Source organism: Malus sylvestris, chromosome 3 (assembly GCF_916048215.2).
Source record: "Malus sylvestris chromosome 3, drMalSylv7.2, whole genome shotgun sequence".
In the NCBI taxonomy this organism is placed as follows: Eukaryota; Viridiplantae; Streptophyta; class Magnoliopsida; order Rosales; family Rosaceae; genus Malus; species Malus sylvestris.
In genome coordinates this window covers 5,237,735-5,249,236 of record NC_062262.1, presented here as the reverse complement: position 1 = coordinate 5,249,236, position 11,502 = coordinate 5,237,735, and the positions used below count along the sequence as shown (strand labels likewise).

Genomic DNA, 11,502 nt, shown 5'->3' with positions numbered 1-11,502 from the left:
TGACCGATCACTTTGCGTGCAATATCCTTCGGCCATTCACCTAAGGAATTTTCAAAGATAAGACAAGCCTATATTTGAGCTTTCTTGGGTTTCATAGCTAAAACCGTCAACACAATTTCAACCTTTCTTCTACGTGCTAATTACTAACCCATTTTTATCTCATCATTGAGTGAAGAATCTAAAGCTAAGAGTGCTACATGTTGTTTATTTAATATTGGGTTTAGATAATGCACAAGTACATGCATATTTGAACTTCTTGCAGCTCACGACTTTTAATTGGATCAACGCATGCATTGTTTTGATACCATATAAGGGATATGATTTGCATCCCATTTATCTTGCACAAAAAAATATCAAGAAAATTTCAATATACTCAATAAATAATTATCGTGATTCAAAATCACAATATTATTTGTTAACGATAACTGAATGTTATCTTAAAACCATCCAACAGTCTAAAATTTTTGTTCATTCAACAGTTTCAATTGCAAACAGTGAGAAAATTGAATTCCACTAAACATTATAGTTGAGCTGGCTCTCCCTGGTTTACTTTTCCATGCCAACCGGACAGCTTTTATACTCTCTCATTTTCTTTCTAGTCCATGAGAAATTCATGAACGGGGACAATGAGCCTCTCGATCACAGTTAAACCCTACTGTCACCATACATTATCCTCATATCTTAAGTAACCACCATCATTAGTGCTAGTGCACATGCATGCCTCCTTATTAGTTGAAACCCTAATTTATTTAATTGCAGCTACTAATGACCACCACCACGCAAAAAAGACAAAGAGGCTTCAATTAATTCCTTGTTTGGCAGGAGATAGAAGTACGCATAAGACGCTTAACTAACTCATGTTTTATCTAATCCTTGTCCTGACCATGACTAATGACTTATAACCTTAACCCTACTTTGGTCTTTTCCACGTACGATATGAGAGGGATGTGAATTTTGTAGCTCCTCACATTTGGCTAGCTAGTGACCTATATAATACCCAAACAATATGGAAAACGAGCCTAAATTTCAAGTATTTATGTGGATCTACATTTCAGACGTTGCATTGCATTATAGTTAATAAATAATGCTCGAGATAATCGTCCACGAGTGATCGACTTTTAATCGGCGTTGTGTTATGAATCTCAATTATATATATGCATCTACGGTTGGGAGTCCTCCACTACTTCGATGACTATCCTAACTCAGGTCTTGTATTATTGTACTTTGTTTAATGTATATTGGTCATCATATCACGTGTATTAGTACTACAAAGCATGTTATATGTATAGCTTTCAATTTAAATGGGGTTATACAATGGCACGTTATGCTGTCTACCCAAGAATGTGACAGTACAGAAACATTGGAGGGTCCAGCTAAAATCTTTACCTCAGAAGGAGATGGGTACAAAAATTTGGACCACCTTGGCCTAATTGATAAGTTTGAATCATGAAAACGCAAAATCAAAATCACGAACACACAAAGGACACCGATGGTGGCACCTAATTAAGTAAAGGGAGGGGAAATCTATCGAGATTTTGTGTCACGACGTGAAAGGAACAAGAGAAAAGCTCCAAACACAGTGGACATGGAATGAAGGGTAAGACTTATATCAAAGAAAACATTATGAGGTGGGGTTAAGTTTGGCTTCTCTCAACATTTTTCAATTTTTTTTTTCTGCAACAAAGCAGCCTATGCTGCAAAAGGGCCAAAGAAGTTCAGTTCATCATGACTCAGGAGATTTTGCGTGAATGGAGAACGTCTGCCATACGAACACTGTTTGAACCGTTAGATCAACATAATTAGCAGTTCAGACAAAGCTCAAATTTTGCATGCATGGCAGAAGTTCCGTTGTCTCATACCTCTCTTGGATCTACAAAGAGAGATTTTGTTGGGTGGGTTCTTGTGAATTCATGGACACTATTAGTTCTTCTATCTTCACTTTTCAAGGCCTTTATGCACCACAAATCTTCAAAACATGAGAGCAATTTCCAATGTGGGATGTGATGTCTCACTGGATCACAGCCTCCAACTTCTGTCACTATAACCTTGCAATTCTCGGAAGTGGTAGCAGCCATGTTGTGCACAAACTGGCAGAGAGCCCTCACCAATTTCCCTGACAATGGTCCTTCATGGTGCAACCCATACATGAAGTAAAATCCAAAAGGGATAAAAAAATCAGGCATGGAAGGCAGTAATTTAAAGCAAGGAAAAACCCTAGCCATCCATTTCCAACTTTTTGCATACATTAAGCAAGATAAGGGTGCATTCCCTAGCCTCAGGTTAAAAAGCTCCCCACTATTCCAAACACTAAGCATAGCCCAACTTTCAGGTAAATGACCATTTACCCCAAAATCTCTCAACTCTCCTCTAGGGTAAGCCACCCAAGTCCCCAAACTCAGCTTATTCCCAAGCACTTTTTCTATATCATGAGGAAAAAACTCAGTATTTTCCATACACTTTCTGTAGAGATATTCAGCTTCTTCAACCTTCAACTTTGCAATCTCAACGTTGGAAGACACGTGGCGGGGCCTGTAACGAACCGGGTTCACCAGAATCGCCGGCGTCCGGAACCTGATGTAGCCAAACTTTGTCATGAAAAGTCTGACTGACGCAAGGTTATCTTTCTCCGTAGCCATGTATGCATAATCAGCATCATTGTCTATGAACCATTCTTCTAATTTGCTCACAAGGTTTGACCCAATTCCTTTTCTTCTATACAGCGGTGAAACCCTGAGGCCTAAGATGTAGCCAACTTTGGCCTGATCATTAGGTGGTGGCTTGTTGTGATGAACTGTGACCACCTTTATAGAGCCCTGGATGACCCCAACCAACTGGTTGTCCAACTCAGCCACCTATATGAAACAGATCAATCGATAAGATGTATAATTGATTGGAAACTAAAGAAGAATATTATCGAAAAATAAAGAATGAATAGTATTGTTGTAACGTACCAGCATCTTGTGCATCGGACTGCTTCTGATCCTACATATGGGGTCACCCATCGTATCGGTGAAGAGAAACACACGTTCGGATGGCCCTACTTCACATCTTCGTTCGAGATCTTCCACTCTTCCTCTATCCGCCAGCCCGTCATAGCTTCGAATTATAGCCTCCTGAAATCCCATGCCGGAATTTAACCTTGTCGTCCAAGATATGTACGATGATCAGTAATCTTGGAAGCGAAACAAAGGGGAGGTTTGTAGGTTTATAATTCTATACTAAAGAGTGGCCAAAGCCAGATATATGTACCTTCAGGCACAAAAAATGCAGGCTATTTTATCAATCTTGTTTGGCCTGAATAATTTTCCGTAATGATAATCATGGAGGTATTTATATGGAGCTGGGGGCACTTGGAAATGTTCTCTATCCTCAACATCAACCTAGGCCGGATACAAGAATAATATTATATACCAGACAAAAGGGTGTTAAACAAACAAATAGATTGTGTTTTTTTGTCTTTAGCTTTGAATTAAAATAACGGAACAAGTTTCAAGTTCCAATTTTCCTCTTTCAAAAGAAAATACCAATCAATGAGAAAGTGATATATGGTTGCACGCATGTGCTACTTTGAAAGTTATTCTGTTAACGAATTATAAAAAATTATCACATAAGTTGGTAAGCAAAACTTGATTTCTCTAGAATTATCGTATTTGGAGGGAAATTTTTACGTAAAAGATATTGATATGTCCCACTTCTAATATATATTTAACACAATCTGATAAGGTTCCGAATTAAACATCTTTATACTTACTAATTAAACCTATCAACGTTCTGATAACCTCAGGCTCACCCACTTTTGCACGCCTAAGAAATAAGAGTATTATGTCGTTGGCCGTCCCCGACAGATTAACCTATTGAATTTGCCAAAGTATTGGCTTATTGGGTATAAAATTGAGTACCACTCTTGCCTAATATCATACAGGTAATAGTTACACCACTATGTCACCAACCTCATCGATGCACCGTACAGTCGGCAGGGGCCAATATTTATGGATATACTATAGATAATGTGGATTATATAATTAAATAATTGAAGATGAAATATCACCTAATTAATTAATTGAATTTGTGTCGGCGGGGCTACGTGTACGCTTGTATAAAATTGTTGGTTTGCATGGTATATCATCAGATGATTAATTTAAGTTGTTCAAGGATTATTTTAATTAATTATCAGTTTGGAAAGGAGGAAATGCAATCCCCTTCCAACCACACTAACTTTTTCTCATTTTTGGACTATTTTAACTATGGTTTTTGTTGTATGTGTGCTTGTGGCGTTGTGTGGCTGACAACCTCCATTTTTAAAACACTTAGATTCGGAAGTGAAGTGAAACCCCACTTAAGTCATGCTGAGCTCTCTGCTAATGAAGCAAATATTAATGATAATACTTGCCTAATGCGCCTTAAGTGAGTGGAAATTAAAGAGATTACAAGACAAAATGAGAGATGAAACTAAATTTCTTTGATGAAAGAAAGCTAGGAAATTAAGAATGCGGTGGAAACTGATTAAGAAAAGCACAATTAAGAACTGTGGATCAAATTCAATTATCTCACGACATAGATGATTGTCTAAAAAAAAGTATATGTATTATACTTCTCTCTTAATTGCACGCTGAAGATGGTGTGCCTTGTGAGATTTGCAACAAATTGGGATGTGTATGAGGCCATTAAGCAGAATCCTTTTTACAATCTCATCAACAGAAACCCTAATATAATGACAAAGTAATCATTAAAAATATGTAGAACAGAAACCCTAATAGAAAATAGCACAATCACTTCATAATATTGCACCAAGCACTTACATTCACACAAAAAACAAAATAAAAAATGGCACAATATGCCCTAACCATTGCTATTGTGCTCTTTCCTGCTTCTTTTTTCCATTATTTTGTGGCCCTTTAATCATGTACTTAGTTCCATCCCAACTTACTAATTAACCTTTCTTCCTTAATCATTAAACCTTCCATTAATTTAACTAGAAAAGACACGTTCACCAACAGCAATGTGTACACGTGTGTGTAAGGGCTATGCTTTCCCACCCCACCAGAAAATCACTCTTTGCCCCAACCCACTACCACCAAAGGGGTTGTGATCTTGCCATTACATGTTTTACATGAAAACTGAGGGTCCCTTCTCTAATGATTCAACACTCCACAACAAAGTGCATCTTCCAATTGAAGTCTGCAAATCTCTCTGTGCTTTGTGTTTTTTCTTTCCATGCATTATGTTGTCCCTCTACATATGCTTTTTTTTTCTCAATATAATTGGATGCTTTGCAGCTAGCTAAAAGCATTCCTAAGAGCACTTCCATCATTGGAAAGCCCCCCAGGCTATTCACTATTTAATCTATCCAGTGAATAGTAACTGCTCTTAATGAATAATAACTGTCTTTTGCATCTCCATCCCTACACTGAATAGTTCTGACAATAGGCAATAAAATATTAGTATTTTTTTAATTTATAAAATAATACAAAATAATTTAATTTGTAATTTCGGATAAGATTTTTAATCGTTCTTGTTGTGCCACGTGTCATTATCCGAAAAGACAATTATTGGTGATGGATTTTGATAAGATTTTTATCCAATACCGTCGTGCCACGTATCGTTACCTTTTCAGAATCGTTGATGATAGATTTCCAATAAGATTTTTAACCAATCACGTCGCGCCACGTGTCACAATCTGTTTACAATCTTTGATAATAGATTTCGATCAAATTTTTAACGAATGACGGCATGCCACGTGGCATTATTTACAACCTAATCCTTTCTGAATCCTCCATATAATCCACCATCCATCCTCAGAAATCTCACACCAATTTTCTGAAGATCTCTATCATTATTCATAGTTTCTGCTTCCTTCTTACAATGTCTTCTTCTTCAAGGATGATTTGGGAAATCGATCAGCAAGAGGAATAATTGTTTAACCAATCAGAAGAAATATTCAATCTTCAGGTGGCCCAATTAGAAGGAATATTCAATCTTCAGGTGGCCCAAAATGAGAGGGAAGAGGATGAGGAGCGTAGAAGGAGAGATGACGAAGCAAGAATAGGCAAATACTCACATTCCCGTCGAGTCATCCAAGCTGTGGGTTAGATCTGCAGGCCCAACCATTTTGGAAACCGTGAGAGCAGCAGACAACAACGAGGTATGGAACTCTTGGATGATTATTTTGTCTGTAATAGTGCATTCTCTAATACGTACTTTAGACGTCGTTTTAGAAAAGAACGACATTTGTTTAACAAAATCATGATTGTTGTTTGCAACCAAGATTCTTACTTTGTGCACAACGCAACATCTTCAATAAGCATCCAATTCGTACCTGCATCAGTAGTCATTTTGTTGGAAAAAAAATTGGATTGAAACTTTGAGAGAAAGATAGGAATGTGGTTGACAGTAGTTGAGAAAATATGAAAGTGTGGTGTAAGGTAGAAGATAATGAGAAGGTATTTATAGAAAAGTAAAATCAATTTTTTTTTTCAGATTTTATTTAATTTTTTATTCACCTAATTAATCTCTACCATTGGATTTAAAAAAAATTTGAATTCCAACACTCTAGATTATGCCACGTGACACAACGGTAATATTTCTGATTTTTAAACTGTTTATTTTTATTTAATTTATAAAGGCAAATAACGTGGACCGTTGATCTCAGATCTAACAGCTGATATTAAATAAGGTTTTTTTAATTTTGTTTACCGTTGGAAATCCAACGGTCCAGAAATTGTAACCGTTGAAATCCAACGAACATGGGGAAGCCACGTGGCCTCCCTAACAGTAACATTTCCGAGTACGCCGCGGGCCCCAAGCCTAAAATTATGTCGGATGACGCGCGCCCACGGGCGTTTGACGCAAAAAATATATAAAACGTGGTTGTCGTTGTCCTAACGATGTCCACGTCACATTCCCTTTGGGCTCTCGGCTGACGACTCGTGCCAGGCCTCTCCCTCGGGCTTGCTTGGGCTCGCTCGCCAGCGCACACTGAGCTTCATCACTCGGGCTCTTTGACCCTGTTCCTACGCCTGTCCCTCGGGCTGGAGCACACGGTGGAAGTGCTCTAATATGCCCAATGAGTAGGGAAGGATCCACTTTTTCTTGTGGGGGTCTGGGGAAAGATAATGGGTCTTCTCCAAACTTCACAGTGTGTAGGGAGGGGAATTTGTGATTGGGGAGCGTGGGTTCCTTGATTCTTCTTCAGTATGGATCATGTTGTAAATGAGATAGGCATGGAGATCAATTATTTCAGTAGTTTGCTAATTGACACTTTAGAGTAATGTTAGGTAGTCCAATTTTTAAACCAAATTGTAAATCATGTATTGTGTTACTAATAAGAAATAAGCACGTTAATTAACATTTAAGTAGTAATCCAATCATCAATAACCACGTCATAAGGTTTACACAATTTGATCTAAATAGTTGGTCTCCTAATATTGCCCGACACTTTATATCTCATACTAAGATTTTCTACAAAAGTATAGATAGAAATGATTATACACGGCTCTAATTCTGTTGTCTCTTGTTTTTACTTACATTTATTCAATTCAAATATTAGAATTAAATAGAAGAGTGTAGCAAAATAAAATTGCGAGCGAAACTTACTTTTCTATTGATATTCATATCAAATTAGATCCACAAGACTAATCTTCTCTAGTAAAGTGTTGAAGATTCACCCCATGTATTGGAAAAAAAAATTGTGATTCTTCTATGATATATTTAATTGATACATTAATTGTACATCAGCTTAAATCATTCTCGTGCTAAAAGAAATGTGATTCTCTAAAACTGTTTGGATCAGATTAATATTAATTTTCAAGAAAATACTTTTGAACCCAACTTTTTTTAAAGTTCAATTCTCAAATGTGATTCTCTCACTAGTACACAAAACAGTTTGCGCGATGTAGGTACCTTCGTCATGCAAAGTAAAAAAACGTTGCCTGAAAATTAACCCAACGAAACCTGCATTGCGCGCCAACCATCGCGCAAATGCAGTGAAAGCAGGGTTTGCATGATGAAGGTGCTTTCGTCATGCAAAAAGCTTTTGCGCGACGACAGAACCTACATCGTGCAAAGTGTCTTTGCACGATGGAAATAACTTGCGTTGTCGCATAAACCTTTGTTTTATCATTTTATTTTTTGGAAAAAATATTTTTTATTTAATTTTTTTTTATAAATATTGTAATTAAATTATAAATAATAATTAATAAACCAAGAAAAGGTATTTAATTATAAAATATATGAAAATGTATATACAAAATGTCCGAACTGACACACCCCGATCCGGAGGATCCAGGTGTGCTGGCCGTCACGTGGGTGTGACGTAACCATAGGCGCGACACGGAAGCAGAACAACAACATAAATCAGCAGAAATTCAAACCAAACTCAAACATATCAACCTACGAACATAACCAGACGAGTTATAAAGTAAACACATAAGTTCAGAGCATAGGTTAACTGCAGTCAAGTAGGACTAAACAAAAATACATCACCCTCAGGTGAGTCCTACATGTCGAAAGTCTGTCAGAAAGCCGGAATAAGACCTCGAGAGCCACCAACCGCTAAACTAGAACCTGGAGGGGCGCAAAACAAAATGAGTGGGTCAGTAAACTCAAATAGTCTTCCAAAACAGTTCATTAAAACAATTTTATCCCCTCGCCGTAAAAACCTGTATACTTTCCCAGAAAATAGTATATAAACATTTATATATACGCAACCTCATAACTCAATACATATTCATCATCATAATATCTCAGAAATGATATGCCATGCCCAAAATATAATCAGAATGTATCAATATCAATCAGGTGAATAATAAGTCAACCGGAGACCCTACAATGGTCCTGTACGGCTGATTCTAAAGCTCAACATCCCATCCAACCGGAGTCACCTCGATGACCTGTACGGTCTAACTCTGCACGTCACTCGGAACTACATAAGGTAGTCTGTACGATGACAGGTGTATAAATACGCTCTAGTGCTTCTCACATCAATCATCAGCGCGCATATCTAAGGTCACCCACCAGTCGGAACCCCTCTAATGGTCTGTACGACTGGCATGTCGGAACCCTCACATGGTCTGTACGACATCCACCTACTTGGATCCAAGGCGAGCGTGCGGTGTGGTGAATAACAATATAAGCACTAACACCTAGGTGCAGGTCATGAGCTTTCAAAGCAATTCAATATAAATAACTCGGCTGAAAAATAAATAAACTCACCTGAGCGTCCACCGCGTCATTTCACATATATAAGCATCAATACTCAAGCTAGATATCTCAATAATTTCATGCATGGCAATTAATTTCATAACTTTCATAAAAACGTATTTTCTGGGAAAATAAATGTATATAGGTAAATACGAAATCAAAACTGCCCACTCACTGATAAGTCGACGGGTCGTAACCCCCGTGGCGTCCCTGGATGCGCTCGTCCTCGGGATACGTCTCACCTATATGCGAAACAACTATAAAAACGTTAATTTTAAACACATCACCAATATTTCGAAATAACTTCTCATACGATGCTCAATTTGGGTATATGAATATACCACATCGACCTACTCGACGTCACGAGCGTCGAGAAATTTTTAGAAAAATTTTAGGAGGTCTCACGCGCCCCCACGCGCCCCCCACGCGCACCTCCTTCTTCCTTGGGTCGCCGGACTGATTTTTCCGGCGGCCGTTTTCCGGCGAGTTTTAAAACTCTTCGTTCTCCTTCGTTTTTCACCCATTTTCTTCGTATTTTATATCAATTTGAAGCCCCAAACATGTAGAATCACGATAGACTAGTTTAAGGCTCTAAAAAAATCAAGAAATCTCACCGGAAAATTCCCAAGAATTTCAGCCAAAATGGAACCACGTGATCCTGACGTCCAAATCCTTCAAACGAAGTACTCCGAGCCTCCTTAGGACTTCACTAAGCTCACTACAAGCTTAGAATTCCCTGAAACATGACATTTTACGTGTGCATGAACAGTAACTAAAAAATGGAGGTTCGGGTTCTACGTGATTTCGAGGGTTTCGCTTCCTAAAACTAGTACCAATGAACTTAGAACGTCAAAAGGATGAAGATGCATACCTTGGTTGCCTCGATCCGTCGAGTTTTTTGAGGGTTTGGGTGTGCCGTACGTATTTGGGTGTGAGGGAGTGTGAGAGATCGTGAGGGAGAGAGACAGAGAAGACGCGGGGGAAGGAGAGAGATCCTGTGTGGTCCAAACTAATCCACACCATCCAAAACCTTTCCTAAATCCCTAACCACACATAACAAAATCAATTTTCAATATATTTCTAGCTTAAACAATTTTCCAAAAGCTTAGGGACCATACACTTTCCAAAACGTAATACACACATACCTAAGTAACGTCGAGGGTAAAATAGTCATTTCACGCTCCCGATATATAATTCCCGGGACGGGCTGTGACACGAACATAAAAGAAAAAACTACAACAAGTAGTCTTATAGGTTTGATACATCAGGCTACTGGGTATCGGCTGGGCGAAATGGCTAGGAGGTCGAAGGTGGAGCAAGATCAGGGGCTGGCATCGCGATTTGGAGGCCGGACATCTATAAGGCTCGTACAATCATACTCATCTGCTCACCCTGGGTCGCAAACTGACCTTTTAGGGTTTCAATTTCCTCTGTCAGGGCGTTGACCTGTCTTGTGGCCGATCTAGAAGAGGAGGCACCCGTCTCACGAACCTGCGCCTTCCCCAACATTGCGCGATGAAGGTGTGCATTCGTCGGGCGAAGCTGTTTTATGCGACGTCTGTCTTCGTCGCGCAAAGTTACGTTGCACAAAAGGGTTTTGTGTGACGTTTTGTTGTCACCGTTGTGTAAACATACTTTGCGAGACGCAATTTGCTCCGTTGCGCAAGTTGCCGTTACGCAAGTATGTTTTTGTACTAGTGTCTTATGATCTATTTAATTGATACGTTAGTTGTACATCAACTTAAATCATTCTCGTGCTAGCTAAAAGAAATGTGATTCTCTAAAACTCTTTGGATCAGACTAATATTATTTATCAAGAAAAATACTTTTGAACCCAACTTTTTTTAAAGTTCAATTCTCTAAAACTGTCAGTGAACGCAACTAAATTGTCCCTAATATATTATAGCATATACATGTAGAACTTATTCCATACGAGGAGTGTTTGGGAAAAAAAATGTTGAGAACAACATTATAATCTATATCTTCCTTTAAAGATTAAGGATGTTGTAGCATTTACTTCTTAGTATGTTCTAAAAGGGTTGATAGCCCCCTTACTTATCATTATCCATATCTCCACATCCAAAACCCTAGATGCCATAATTATACAATTCGTTGCTCGAGGGCCAAGTTCCTAACTCTAATCAAGATATTGAAACGTGGATACATAATAGTGTGACAGATAACCGATGGCCAATTGTTTGCATGTTCATTGGACGTGTCCACAGTTGGTGCACATACAGAATGAGAATTCTTAGGTGGGATCGATGTTTTTGGCAGAAAAAAAATAGGATGGTGAAGCTTGAT

General features: G+C 38.3%; 1 protein-coding gene and 2 long non-coding RNA genes across 4 annotated transcripts; 1 reads left to right on the top strand and 2 right to left on the bottom strand.

Moving 5' to 3' along the window:
- Nucleotides 1-1,259: 1,259 nt before the first annotated feature.
- On the bottom strand, nucleotides 1,260-3,395 carry LOC126614314 (probable N-acetyltransferase HLS1). Its single transcript, XM_050281903.1, has 2 exons — nucleotides 2,952-3,395; nucleotides 1,260-2,852 (listed from the first exon to the last, which is right to left on the bottom strand). The coding sequence occupies exons 1-2, from the start codon at nucleotides 3,123-3,125 to the stop codon at nucleotides 1,854-1,856; spliced, it is 1,173 nt and encodes a 390-aa protein (XP_050137860.1). The 5' UTR covers nucleotides 3,126-3,395; the 3' UTR covers nucleotides 1,260-1,853.
- Nucleotides 3,396-5,832: 2,437 nt separating this feature from the next.
- On the top strand, nucleotides 5,833-6,284 carry LOC126614430 (uncharacterized). The gene is made up of 2 exons (XR_007620387.1): nucleotides 5,833-5,949; nucleotides 5,983-6,284. It is a non-coding gene; the product is annotated as an uncharacterized LOC126614430 (long non-coding RNA).
- A 2,068-nt stretch (nucleotides 6,285-8,352) lies between these two features.
- On the bottom strand, nucleotides 8,353-10,414 carry LOC126616168 (uncharacterized). 2 transcript variants are annotated; one of them, XR_007621045.1, is made up of 5 exons: nucleotides 10,344-10,414; nucleotides 10,070-10,241; nucleotides 9,813-9,934; nucleotides 9,374-9,440; nucleotides 8,353-8,562 (listed from the first exon to the last, which is right to left on the bottom strand). It is a non-coding gene; the product is annotated as an uncharacterized LOC126616168 (long non-coding RNA). The 2 variants fall into 2 exon arrangements; XR_007621044.1 differs by lacking the exons at nucleotides 9,813-9,934; nucleotides 10,070-10,241; nucleotides 10,344-10,414 and having other exon boundaries at nucleotides 9,374-9,531.
- Between the last annotated feature and the right edge of the window lie 1,088 nt (nucleotides 10,415-11,502).

Bases quoted from the DNA above. Each gene is read 5' to 3' on its own strand.
- LOC126614314 (XM_050281903.1), bottom strand. From the start codon at position 3,125: ATGGGATTTCAGGAGGCTATAATTCGAAGCTATGACGGGCTGGCGGAT. The intron at 2,853-2,951 runs GTACGTTACAAC...TGTTTCATATAG, and splicing joins GTCCGATGCACAAGATGCTG to GTGGCTGAGTTGGACAACCA.